Raw genomic sequence first — 13922 nt, 5'->3', positions numbered from 1 at the left:
GAAAGAAAGAAAGAAAGAAAGAAAGAAAGAAAGAAAGAAAGAAAGAAAGAAAGAAAGAGAAAGAAAGAAAAAGAAAGAAAGAAAGGAAGGAAGGAAGGAAGGAAGGAAGGAAGGAAGGAAGGAAGGAAGGAAGGAAGGAAGGAAGGAAGGAAGAAAGAAAGAAAGAAAGAAAGAAAGAAAGAATTACAGAGAAGATAAGGACTGGAGAATATTTTGTAACACTAGAAAGCAGGTCACCTTGACAACTGTAACTTCTCCTTTCCTTCCACAGCAGAAAAACTAAGAATAAAACTATGGGACATTTTTACTATTCCTTAAAGGGCCTAAGTAAAAGTGGGTGTTAGCACAAAGCTAACACATAGCTCACTGGTGTTTTACCTTAGGATGATTTAAAAAATTTGAGAGACATGGTATTGAATAATTTAAACATTTTACTAACAAGGCCAGCAGGTTATTAATAAAAGGATGGTCATTTAGCACTCTCTCTCTTAGACCAAAGACAAACATAATATACTCATCACAAGAGCAGTAGCTGTTCAGAGAAGGACTGAGAGTGACTTCATGCATCCTAGGACAGAGGAAATTTCTCTATAGTCCAATCATCCCCTGTACTGTTCTCTCTAAAATGTAACATTCTCTGTTTCGGTTTTCTTGGAGGTCTCAGGAGCAGCCTATCTTTCAATTCAGAGTAATCACCACAAGTGCAGCCAGGTGTTAAAGTCCAAATCCTTTATTGTCTCTTCTAAGTCTTGTCTCCTTTCCTGGAGTCCAGTTAGCTTTCTTAGAGACCCATCTCTCTCCTTGGTTCCTAAAGCTTGGGCTCTTGCCTCCTTCTCTGCCCTCTGAATCTAAAGAATCTAAAGGCTTGTGCTTCAGCCTCCAGCCACCACAAAGGTGGATGATGGAATGAATGTCTCTGACTGAGTTTGTCTGAGCTTATATGCTCTCTTTTCATAATATGCCATTAAATCATAAACCACAACTTCTTCAGTCGTTTGATATGCATCCCGTTGGTTTTCAATTTTTTTGCCACCACAAAAAGAGCTGCTATATTTTTGTACAAATAAGTCCTTCCTTCCCCATTTCCCAACACACACCCCTTTTAGAATTACCAGTAGTATTGCTGGGTCAAAAGGTACAAACACTTTAATAGCCCTTTGGACACAGTAGCAAATTCCTCCCAGAATGGTTGGATTAGTTCAGAACTCCATCAACAAAGCATTAGTGTCCCAATTTTCCCATATCCCCTCCAACGTTTATCATTTTCCTTTTCTGTAATATTAGTAAATCTGATAGATATGTTTGTACCTCAAACTTATTTTTAATATGTATTTCTTTAGTCAATAGTGATTGAGTATTTTTCACGACTATATATAGGTTTGATTATCTTGTCTGAAAACTGCCTGTTCATATTCAAAAGTTTTTGAAGGGGCTATTTTCATCAATATCAGTCAAACTGTTGACTCCACAATTTTCCTCTATCACTTTCATTTCTTTTCATAATTTTTGTTTATCTTTCTTATTTCATTAATTTTTTTTTACCTTTCCCAGTAGTTCTATTTGGGCCTAAGGCCATGTCACATTTTTCTTTGTGGCTTTTATAGCAGTTTCGACTTTGCCATTCTTCTTCTGGGTTCACATTTTGATCTGCTGTCACAACAGTACTTTCTATGGTCAAGTTCTTTTTTCCATTCTTCCATGAGGGTCTACAAATCTCCAGTTCTTCCAAGATGGTATGATCTAAAGAGAGTCATGGTTACTATTCTACTGACCTGTGCTCTGACTTTTGAGTGACCACAATCATTCTTGTCTATCTTGTAACAATGTCCAGTTGTGCTATTGCTCCCTCTCACCCTAGGACCGCAACCCTGGACGATGCAGCAGAGTCCTGCACCCAGTGGCCACAAAGGGCGCACATCACATCAAGTATCCAACATACTTACCACCGGTGGCTGAGAACTCCTGAAACCGCTGCTGTTGCTGCTGATTCAGTTCACTCCAAGACCTGATGTTGGCTTGGTGGGGCACAGCTCGCACGGGAGGGCACTCCACTCTTACCCTAGGGAGACAGACCTTTCCTGCCAACTTTCTAGGTAGCCTTGGGCTAGAAAATTATTTCACCATGTCTTTTTGTTAGTTCTATCATTCCAGAATTTTTGAGCCATTGTTTGGAGGACAATTTGGAAGACAACAGGTGAGTCCCTACCTTTACTCTGCCATTTTGACTCTACCCCCTTAACATAGTGGGAAAAACTGAGGCAGTAATAGGTCAAATGCTCTGCCCAGGGTCACAATCTAGTAAATGTTGGAGACTGGATTTGAACTCGGGTCTTGTGGCATCAGGAGCAGCCCTTTCACTACTGTGAAACCCAGCCAAAAGAAATCATTACAGAAATAAATGTTCAACAGTTACCAAAATGTTTATACCAAAACTTTGTGTCAACAAAGAACTGGAAACGAGAGTATTAATCAACAGTGGGATTGACTGAAGAAATTAAGGTATATGCATTTTAGGGACTATTATTGAGGAATGCTGAAAAACTATAGTATTTCAGAGAAAAATTCATCATATTTACAGGATTTGTGCCTTATATGAAATCTGAAATTTATAATTACATCTGTGCTCCAGCAAAAGGTTTTCTCTTGTTAATTAGATTCACAAGTTTTATTTTCAACTTAGTTTTTTCAATGTACAGTCAAGTATAACCTCCAACACTTTCCCATGATCTTGACTTTCCTGGACATTCTTTCCACCATGGATATTCTGATGCTGAGAGACCTCCATCTTCCATCAAAAGACTTGTCCCATTTAGCACAATCATAGGGTTTCTCTTCAATACAAATCTTCCGATGTAGAGATGATTTCTGACTGAAGGTTTTCTCATGTTGAGTTCATATTGAGCTCATCCCCAGAATGAATTTTCTGAAGTCTAACAAACTCTAACTTCCATTTGAATGGCTTTCCTCATTCACTGATGATAAGATTTACATTATGAATATTCCTATGAAAAATCAGGAATGACTATTGCTGGAAGATTTTACTACGCTGATTATATTCATAAAGTTTTTCTCTAGTGTAGATTTTCTTAGACTCAGCAAGATGAGAGTTGTCTCTGAAACTTTCTGCAGTGGTTACATTCATAAGCTTGTGTAGATTCTCTGATGTAGCACAAGATTGGATGTGTTTATGAATGTCTTTCCACATTATATCCACAAAGTTGTTTTTTCCCATTGTGGATTCTCTGATGTTTATTACGACTAGAACTGTGTTTAAAAGTCTTTCTACATCGATTATATTTATAAGGTTTATTTCCTGTGGACTCTCTGATGGACAACAAGACTGACACTCTGTCTGAAAGTCTTTCCACATCGAAAACATTCATAAGGTTTCTCTCCAGTGTGGATTCTCTGATGTAGTGCAAAACTGGAGTGGAATCTGAAAGTCTTTCCACATTGATCACATTTATAAGGCGTTTCTCCAGTGTGGAGTCTCTTATGTTGAGCGAGATTGGAGCTTTGTGTGAAAGCCCTTCCACACTGATCACATTCATACGGTCTCTCTCCAGTGTGGATTCTCTGATGATTAACAAGACTAGAACGGTGTCTGAAAGTCTTTCCACATTGATCACATTCATAAGGTTTCTCTCCAGTGTGGATTCTCTGATGTTCAGCAAGCCCAGACCTCTGTTTGAAAGTCTTTCCACACTGATTACATTCGTAATATTTCTCTTTAGTTTGGCTTTTCTGATGTACAGTAAGGGATGACTTTTCATTGAAAGCCTTACCACTTTCATGATTCTCATGAGATTTATCACTATTATGAATTCTCTGATGAGAAATAAGAGATGGCTCTGTCTCAAAAGCCTTTCCGCATTGCGTACAATTATATAACTTTTTACTAGTGTGAACTTTCTGATGGCAAATAAATGATGACTGCCCTTCAAAGGTTTTACCACATTCATTACAAGCATGTTTCTTTCCATTATGAATTTCCTTGTCTTCAGTGAGCTTTGAATTTTTGCTGAAGGCCTCCTCACCTTCATTAGACATTTCTCCAGAATGATTCTTCTGAGGTCTAATTAGATTTGAATTCAAGCTGAATGCCATCTCACATGGAAAACTTTGAACTTCAGAAGGCTTCTCATGAGACTTTATCATCCCTATTTGCTCGCTAAAGCATTCTCTAGATTTACTCTCATTTCCTGAGGTCATTTTTTTATAGTGAATTAGTACTGAATATTGTTTGTTAGTCTCTCCATCTTTATCAAATTCACAGTGACTCTTTTGTTTTTTCTTTGTCTTTATACCAGAATCACAGATTTCTCTCAAATTGCGGTCATAATGACCATCGTTCATGAATCTTCGCCATTGTGATTCTTCCATCGACTTAGTAGTAACCTTCTTCATTTTGAGCCTAGTATCTTCATCTGAAGGAAAAAAAGAAATACATATATGTATGTATGTTTATAAATATATATATATATATATATATATATATATATATACGTGTATGTGTAATGAAACATGCACATATTAAAAAAAATCCTCTTTCCTCCATTGACAGAAAGTATACTGATTTTTAATCTAGTTCCTTAAAGAATCTTCAAGTTAAAATGAGTAGAATCAATCATTTGAAAACAACCCCCAAAATGACTTAATTTATACAGAGGTTTATAAAAAATAACACTAAATCCTCACAACAAATTTATAATATGGGCAGGCTCAATATTCTCATTACATTCTCAATTTGGGTCAAGGGCTCAGAATAGTTAAGTGACCTGACCAACATCTCCATAGCTGAGACTGGATCTTAAACCCTGTGACTGGGCGTGCTCTGTCTTTAGTACTGGATGGTCTTTCTCCATTGAATTTGTTTAAAAAGTAAAAACTACTTTATTATCACATGTTCATATTTGGAAGAGTAGGTATAGACTATAGACCCTGATTCTCTCCCACAGGGAGCCTGTTAGCTACCTGTATCCTCAGCAACATCCCCAAGTACGAAGGCACCTAGACCTCTGGAGACCTCCTAGAGGCAAAAACCTATAGTCCTGGGAGCCAAGTGACCCACTCCCCAGCCCATGCAGGACCTCCATTACACTTTCAATAATTTTCAATTGTTGATACTTTTTATTTGGTTATGGTCCTTTCCTTTTTTTTCTTTTTAATTGACAGGTTTTGATGCATTCTCCCAGTTATGCTTTGGAAATTTCATATGCTAAGTTAAGAAATAATAAGGTTGTTGTGTAACAATATTCAATATTGCATTCAACTTTTCTTATCTTGTATTCAGATCCACAGATGTTACATTTGTTACATATATACATACCCAGAAATGGAGAGAATATTAATATTATTTCTTTACCTCTCACATCTATAAGTGTACGTTAATTCCCTTGGTGATCGCTTTTATTTTTTCTGTTCTCATGTCTAAGACCACATCATGACTGCCCGCCTTATCTTGTGTTTTCACCTGAGGAATATTATATTTTGTCCTAGTCCATCACTTTGTTAAAATACTCATCTACTTGGTTTTTTTAAAAAATTTATTTTTAGATGCTTTTGCTCCCTAATTTAAAAAAGGAAAACCAAGTATTAATCACGATTTTTTAAAAAATCCATTTATTTCACATGTGAAAATTTTTTGCCTTACACTGCACCTTAAGTCTGTCATCCTTTTTTCAGGAAGTAGACAACTTGCTTCACTATTAGTCCTATTGCAGCCTTGTCATTTTGTGGCTGATAAACCCTCTGGGACTTTACAATAAAAGTCTATAGTCAAAGGGTTTGAGCTAAAAATTCTTTTAATGGATCCTTGAGAAGAAAATAATTGCTCACGTTTATTGTGAAAATATTTAAATAAAAACAAAAGTGTGTGTGTATATATATATATATGTACATATATATATACACTTTTGTTTTTATTTAAATTTTATTTTATTTATCAAATTAAATTTTATTTAAATTTAAAAAATATATATATATATATACATATATATTTTCATCTCAAACAACAAACATATACATGTTTCAAGCAGAAAACTATTGTGCCATGAACAAACATAATTGACCACTTCCAACTAAGTGCAATAGTTCCTTCAGTTTCTCAATCCAACATCAAATTGTTTCCCAACAGCCCCAAAGATCTGAAATTCAAATCAGAATTAATTTCCAGAAGATGGTCAAAGGGAAGTACTTGTGGTCGTTTGCTTTCTGTCACTACACCAGAGTAACTCCCACATTACCCCGTGAGTCCATGTCACCAGCAGGATAATCACCAAATCGAGATGTGACGAATTTGCACAGTCGGCAGACTCTGAAAATCACGAGCACGTTACAAGCCATCTGGAAACCATCATGGACTGTCACAATTGCTCTGCCTTTGCCTCTCATGCCCCTCGTAAGTCTCCTTTCTGACTGAACTTGTTCTGCTCTTAGGTTAATATTCTTCAATTGAGCAGATTTCCAAAGGAATCGGTTGGCAACAAAGGTCAGCCACTCGGAAGTTTTTAAGAGAATATAGCCAGTGTACCAATGGTAAGGGGGAAAAGGTGATGTGTGAAGAAATTCTTTCCTTTTCCTGGCTTTATGATATAAATATTGTTTTAAAAGAAAAACCAAAGCAATATGTGCAATTGGCCTTCAAGCACATTTATCACTGAATACACTAAGCAAGAGAAAATAAATCTTTTGCACAGTCCTAGCAGTTCAGGTTGTTCATTTTGTGGACTTTATGGAGAACTGTTATGGGCCAGAACTCTGTACTTGAAACAGGGATTCTTACAAGGTGCTAACTCAGTGGAATTGATCAGACAATGGTGCTTAAAGTTCAGTATGACTGATTTAACCTTAAAACAAATACTGCTTCGCTAGTGATATAATGATTGGTTTAGACTCAGTGTACTGTAAATGGCCTAATTATAAGAGAGCCTGTACGCCGGGACAACCTCAGCCAGGGTCGGAGAAGACGGAGGACCGGAGGCGGGAGCTCAAGCTCGGGGAGCCAAGGAGAGATTCGCTCCACACCACTGTGGCGGCAGGCCTCTCCTCCGGCTTTTCCTCCACTGAGACCCACCTAGACTGAGCCCCAGGCAGGGAAACTAGATTGTGAAGGGGACAATACAGAATTTGGACTTTATCCCTGGCTATTCTCATGGTGATTAATCTGCTGAAAGGAAGGCTGCTCCAGAGTCCTCCAGAAAACCAACCAGAACACTAAAGAGAACTAAAAACAAAAAAATCCTAACTCTCTGGAAGAAAGAAAGAAGAAAACGTGAGAATTCTCCTCTGGTTTTCTACCTCATTCATGGGTGAAAGAACAATTTTACTGCCTCCTGGTTATAAACACAGCTGGAGGCCCAATAGCTGGAGATCTGCCTCTCTCCTTGCATTTACTCCTTCCTCTGGTTGTTAGTCCTGGTCACTGTGTTCTGGGGAATTTCTTCTGGGTAGTTTTCTGAAGAGGGGATGTCTTATTGGCATCCCCAGGAGATGTTGCTGTCCCAACCCCACTGTCTTCCAAATCCCCGGAACTGTCCAAGCCCCTAAATAACCTAAAAGGGCCGCCATGCCCTCCTGGTCCTCCCTCACACCATCCTCCCCCTCCACTGTCCTCTAGGTCTCTCAGTTCTCCTCCTCTCATGTCTAAAACTGACTTCATTATCTCTCCCCTGACCCCCCATCTTCCCAAATCCCCAGAACTGTCCAAGCCCCCTCCCAATATCCTAAAGGGACATCATCCCCTCCCCATCCTCCCTCACGCCATCCTCCCCCTGTACAGTCCAACTTCAGGAAAGTCCTGCTGACCCACCTCTCCCCTCTACAACTCCTTCTCCCCAACACAGTCAGTCTCCAGGTTCAGGCCCCAGTGACCCCACACCTACTGTTGGGTCTCCCCCCAGGTCAGCTGTCCAAGTCCTCTCCTTAAGGCTCACCTCGGTCTCCGTCGCTGCCTCCCCCAAAAGCTCCCGAGGCTCCTCAGTACCAGGAGCACCCATAAAACCCCCTGGTGGGCCCCTCTCCCCCTTTCCAGGCTCCTTCCTCTCCCGCCCCCCTCCTCATACACTATAATCTGGTGGCTTTCTCTTCCTTGCCTGGGACAAACTAGCTCCAGTCTCTGTGGGTCCCCCGGCTGCCCTTCTTGCCTAGAATACTCTCCCGGCTCACTCAGCCCACCCCCACAATGAGCCTGTCCCCTCCTCCTCGCTCTAGGTGCCTTCCCTCCCTTGGCTAGCCGTAAGCCATCGTCCAGATGGCAGGCTCTACATGCTCTGTCCACGGTGTTTTCCTCACTGGTCACTGAGCTCCTTGAGAGCAGGGACGCCCCCTGCCTTTCTCTGAAAGCCCGGCACTTAGCAGGAGGCCTGGCACACAGTAGGCACTTAGCAGGAGGCCTGGCACACAGTAGGCACTTAATGCTGGAGGACTTGAGGAAGGGCCAGAGAGAGGCTGTATGGGAGAGCCTGTGGCCTTTTGGGATATTTCCATGACCCAAAGTTCCAAACAATGAATCTAATAACATCATAGTTTTAGCACTGGAAGGGAAGGAAAAGCCTGCCTTTCACAGACTGGGAAAAAAAGGTTCAGGGCCTTTCCCACTGCTAAAAAGTGTCTGAGAAAGAATTGGAAATGGTGGTCCCACCCCCGGTCCGGCACCCCCTCCCTGTGACACGGGGCTGCCTCTTGGGGAACAGCCCCCATACACCTGCTTCACCTCACTCACCTGGGCAGCGGCCCCTGGGGTCTGCTCGCTCAAGCATCCACGGACCTTCCCCTCGCTCAAAATGGGAGAGCAAATCTTCTCTGGGAAGAGGAAGTCCTGGGCGTGGGAACAAGGAAGGGATGAGGAGGTGATTCAGTTCTCCTGAGGGCAGGGGGGCAGGCAAGGAGGGTCACAGAGATCCCCAGGACTCCCCCAGAACCTCCATGAAGTTTGTTAAGAGTCACTTAACCTCTGTTTGCCTGGGCTTCCTCAACTGTAAAATGAGCATAATAGCTTCATCTGACTCACTGGCTCCTTGGGAGGATCAAAGAAATGTCTGTGTTTGGCACTTTCCCTTCGTTTCCCCCCATTTGTACTGGGATTATGGGAAGGTGGGAAGGAAAACCAGGACGCACTTCTGGGACTAAGAGGAAGAGCAGTGAAGTATAAATTATGCTTTTTCACAAGAACCTTCCAAAAGACCAGCCCCAAGCCCAAGAGGAAGGAACGACTTGGGCCAGTGAGGGTTCCCTTCACCACCCATCTTCATGGAAAAGCTCTTTGAGTGATTTCCAGAAGTCTGGAGGGCAAAATTCACACTGAAATATAGATTAAGCTAGGTAAGACCTCAGAGATTCACATTAATGTTGATCCTTTGCTCCCAGGGAGAGGCAGCCTCAGGAGCACTAGGGGGACCCCTGCAGCTCCCTACCCACAGGGCAAAGACCTTTTTCAGGAAGAACAGACAACACGCGAACTCTGCCCGCTGGACACAAAGGATCCCTTGGGCCTTTCTAAGAAACCCTGCACACGAGGGGAAAAGGAAGGCAGGCCCTTTGAGGTAGATCCACGGCTCCGGGAGAGACGCCCCTTACCCAGGGACAGCAGGTTCCAGGCGTTCTCCAGCATAACCTCCTTGTACAGCTGCTTTTGAGGAGGGTCCAGGAGCCCCCACTCCTCCGCGGTGAAGTCCACGGCCACATCCTGGAACGTCACCATCTCCTAAACCATAAAAAGTCACAGGATTAGAATCGAAAGGAGATTTCAGGAGTCACTGAGTCCAATGCTCATCCACTTACAGAAGGAAATGGAAGGGCGCGGTGTATAGAGCACCAGCCCTGAATTCAGGAGGACCCGGGTTCAAATCTGGTCTCAGACACTTAACACTTCCTCGCTGTGTGACCCTGGGCAAGTCACTTAACCCCAGCCTCAGGGAAAAAAGAAAAAAAAAAGAGTACTTGGAAATGGAAGCCCAAGAAAGGATTTTCCCCAGAGGTCAGCCCTTTTGTGACTATCAGCACCAGGGAAAACTTCTTAAATTTGCAGTTGGAATATAATGGAGGAAAGTATTACCGAGAATTGTTTCTCCCTATGGAATGCACGATACATGAAGATCTCTGGAGGAGAAAGGGAGAAGGTGAAGGGAAATATCTTCATTATCAGAGCTGACCTAATATATTTTATTTTATTATTTATTTATTTATTTTGAGGCTGGGGTTAAGTGACTTGCCCAGGGTCACACAGCTAGGAAGTGTTAAGTGTCTGAGACCAGATTTGAACTCGGGTCCTCCTGAATTCAAGGCTGGTGCTCTATCTACTGTGCCACCTAGCTGCCCCGACCTAATATATTTTAAAGGAAATTTCAGGAAAAGTTGGGTGATATGCCAGAAAATATTGTATATTCTGGGGTGGGGGCGTGGAGGGAAGTTTCCTGTGATCAGGAAAAGAGGATAAGAGAGGGAAAAGATCCAGTTTGGTTCCTTATCATATGAAAACAATTCTTAAGAAATTTTAATCAGGACAGTTCCAATTATAAAAATAACAATTATTATATTGAGAGTCCATGAGGGACTCTGAAAATGATACGCTCATGGCCAAAACATCTGATGCATTGACTTTGATTGCTTTCATTTTTTTAATGCTATACGTTCAATGATTTTGAGAGATAATGATGTAAAATAACTAAGAAGGAGAAAGGATGTTTTTCATTTATTAATAAAGGTAATATTTTCTTAAATAAATTTGAAACTTGATCTAAATTACAAGAAAGATACTGCCAGTTTTCTAGTGAGAATTAAAGCAACTTTAGAACTCTGCAACTTGGGAGAACAAGAACGATTTGTTTTGATGTTTGTTTGATGAACCACACTCAGTACAGCTTGACCAGATCTGGAAATACATCAATAGTAGAGTGCTCGGTGTTTATTTCATTAAATATTTCCCAATTACATGTAATCAATTTCAACATTCACATAAAAATTTTTGTGCTCCAAACTTTCGCCTTCCTGCCCCTCACTCCTTGAGAGGGCCAGCAATTTGAAATTAATTATGCATATGAAGTTATGTATAACAGTGAAATAAACAACTGCAGGTACATATAAAAAAAGCTGCCTCAGTTTACTTTTCAGTTTCTTTTTAATTATGAGTGAGTTTACTTAATGATAACCTCTACCTCCCAAGGATGCGGTGAGAATCAAATCGGGTAATAACTGTAAGGCTTAGTATGGTGCTCGCCCGCAGTGAGCACTTTGAATGTGAGTTTTTATCATTCTTACCTGTGCAAGCACTCTACCTGGTCTTACTCAAACATGCATGTGCACGCCCATAAACACACATATATGTGTATCAAAATAACCATTTGTAGACATGTTAATATATCATCTGGGGACCTGAAGGGCGTTGGGGCCCCTGTTGATGGGGTGGATCCCCCTTTGGCTGCGCCCGGACTCAGACTGCTGGAGCGTCTCCATTGAGAGGGCCTCCCATTATACTACAGAGCCTGGTGGACCTGGCTGCTGAGCAGTCTCCCCCTCCCCCCTCTGCATTAGCCCGGGAGCTCCGCGAGGGCAGAGAATGCTTTTTCCTGCCTTGGTGCCCATGGAAGGTTTGGGCAGGGCCTGCACAGAGGAGCCACTTTGTAAACATCTGTGGACATGATCTAAGAAGCAGTAACTGGGAGGGATTCAAAGAGACTGGGAGCAGCTTCGTGCGTGCCCTGAGGCAGCAGGAAATGGGCAGTGCCAAGGGAGCGCTTTCTGCTCACTGCCAAGGACGGGAGCTCTGCTCCAGCCTGTCCGGGCAAGACTCAGCGGGAAGAGTCCGGGAGCTTGGCCACAGGAACCTGAGAGGAGGGGCAGTGGGCTGTGTGCGCGTGTGTGCACGCGCGTGTGTATGTGTGTACATGTATGCGCGCGTGTGCGTGTGTGTGCGTGTGTGTGCACAAACATTAAGCCAGCGCATGGCCCTGTGAGACTGGGACCAATGAGCCACAGGGACTGTAGCGTCTGTGGGGGAGCAGTTTGTGGGCGGGGCCTGTGTGGCCGCTCCGGCTCCACTTTCCCACCTGTTACTGGAAAGTGAGGCCGGCCTCACCCCCATGAATGGCTCTGGGCAGAGAGGCCCGGCCCGGCCGGCCGCACACTCACCTGGGGCGGGGGCCTGCGCCTCCCGGGGGCCATGGCTGCTGGGCCGGGTCTGTCCTCCGCAGGCTGAGCCGGGAGCCGGAGTCTGGGGGACACGGCCGGCCTGGGGGGATTCACAGAGGGTGAGCCCCCCCCGCATTACAGAGTCCGGGTCCCACTCTAAGGGGGGAGACACCCACCAGCTGCAGGAGGGAGACAGCAGGGGTCTCTGAACAAGGAGACTCTTTCCCTCTTTCTCCTATGGAGCTCCTGCCCCATGTCCGAGAAGCAGGAGGGCGGGAGGAGGAGGGGCCTGGGGGGCAGGGCGCTGTGACAAAGGGGGGGCAGCAGAGGCTGGGAAAGCCGACTGCGTGCTGGGGTCTCCCCAGGGCCGGGGAGGACCCATGGGTCCCAGAGAGGGGCTGGAGGAGGCGCTCCAGGGTCCCTCTGGGGAGGTCTGGAGGTCGGCAAGTGCGAGCCAGCGAGAAGCTGGGGGGCGCCTCGGGACGCGGGGGACCCGGGCGCGAAGTAGCAGTGGGGGCCAGCTGGGGCCGGGGCCCCGGAGCCTGGAGCAAAGTTCTGCCCCAGAAGGCGAGTGCTCCACGGCCTCCGGCTCAGACCTACCTGCGCCCGGCAAGCACAGGGCCGGCGTCCGGAAGGATCTCGGCTGGAGGAAGTCCTGGGCTCGGGGCCCCAGGGAGGAGGGAGCCCGATCCCGGCTCCGGGAGAGGCTGGGGGCCCAGAGGGGAGCTCGGGCGGGGCTCCCCTCCCCAGAGCCCCGCCCCCTCCCCGTGCTCGCCTTTCCTCCAATGGCTCCCGGAGTCAGACCCCGCCCGCCTCCGCCCCCCCAGGCCCGGCCCGCCGTCCCCCGGCCCGGCCCGGCCACGGGAGCCGCTCCTCAGCCTCCGAGCCCCACCCCGGCTCAGATTCCACCGGCCCCGACCCGCCGGGCCGTCACCCTCCGCTCCCGCCGCCCTCCTTCTGGGCTCCGGCTCCGACCTTCTCCGGAGCAGAGTCTCTCCTCCCGCGGCCTTTACGTTCTTCCAGACTAGAACATCCGGCGCCCCCCCCCCCACCATGCCCTCCCCCAGCGCCCCTGCCCGCCTGCTCCCCAGGTTCCCTCTCCTCCCTCCTGGAGACGTTGACACCGCCAGCAACTTTCCCCGCTCTCACTCCCCCTAAGGGACATCCTTGCACTGAAAGGACCGCCCGGGCGCAGGAAGTCAGGACCCCTGGGGCTCAGCCACGGCTCGGGGGCGGTTTTCAAACGGCCACGATCAAAAAATGAGTTTTGCCGTCGTCCTTCCAAACGGTCAAGGAAAATTGCCCGGATAATCCAGAAGCACAGGGGGACGTAGAAATGGGAAGGATCCACCAGTCCCGTGCTTAAAGAGCTTCTGAATGAAAATTCCGGGAATAGTGTAGCCAAATGCCAAAGTGCAGGAAGCAAAAAAGAAACAATTGCCACGTTAGGGAGCCGAAGTCGGGATCACAAAACTGAGCACTCTCCACGGTAATCGCTCACAGGCTCGGAATAAGATATTCTGGAGGGTAAAGGAATTCCAACCAACCTGTCCAGCAGAAGTAACCCGTTAGGGGATAAAACATATTTAATGGGTTCCAAGTATTTCTGAGGGAAAGGCCAGAGAGGATAGAAAATTGGAGTCAAAGACAAGACTCACAAGAAGATAAAAAGATAAGCAGTAAAGAGAATCATAAGAATTTCAATAGTTAAACTATTTGCATTTCTACATGGGAAAAGGGTACTTGCAATCTCTAAAATGTTCTCATTATTAAGGCAGTTAGAAGGCCTACATAGA

The 13922-nt window shown here is 45.0% G+C and overlaps 1 protein-coding gene across 1 annotated transcript; it reads right to left on the bottom strand.

Annotated features, from left to right (window-relative positions):
* Positions 1-1331: 1331 nt before the first annotated feature.
* On the bottom strand, positions 1332-12910 carry LOC141565009 (uncharacterized). The gene is made up of 5 exons (XM_074307968.1): positions 12727-12910; positions 12127-12226; positions 9577-9703; positions 8723-8818; positions 1332-4427 (listed from the first exon to the last, which is right to left on the bottom strand). The coding sequence occupies exons 2-5, from the start codon at positions 12157-12159 to the stop codon at positions 3307-3309; spliced, it is 1377 nt and encodes a 458-aa protein (XP_074164069.1). The 5' UTR covers positions 12160-12226; positions 12727-12910; the 3' UTR covers positions 1332-3306.
* Positions 12911-13922: the final 1012 nt, after the last annotated feature.

This window comes from Sminthopsis crassicaudata, chromosome 3 (assembly GCF_048593235.1).
Source record: "Sminthopsis crassicaudata isolate SCR6 chromosome 3, ASM4859323v1, whole genome shotgun sequence".
NCBI lineage: Eukaryota > Metazoa > Chordata > Mammalia > Dasyuromorphia > Dasyuridae > Sminthopsis > Sminthopsis crassicaudata.
Note: the sequence above shows the minus strand (reverse complement) of the source record. Positions and strands in the feature narration are given on the sequence as shown.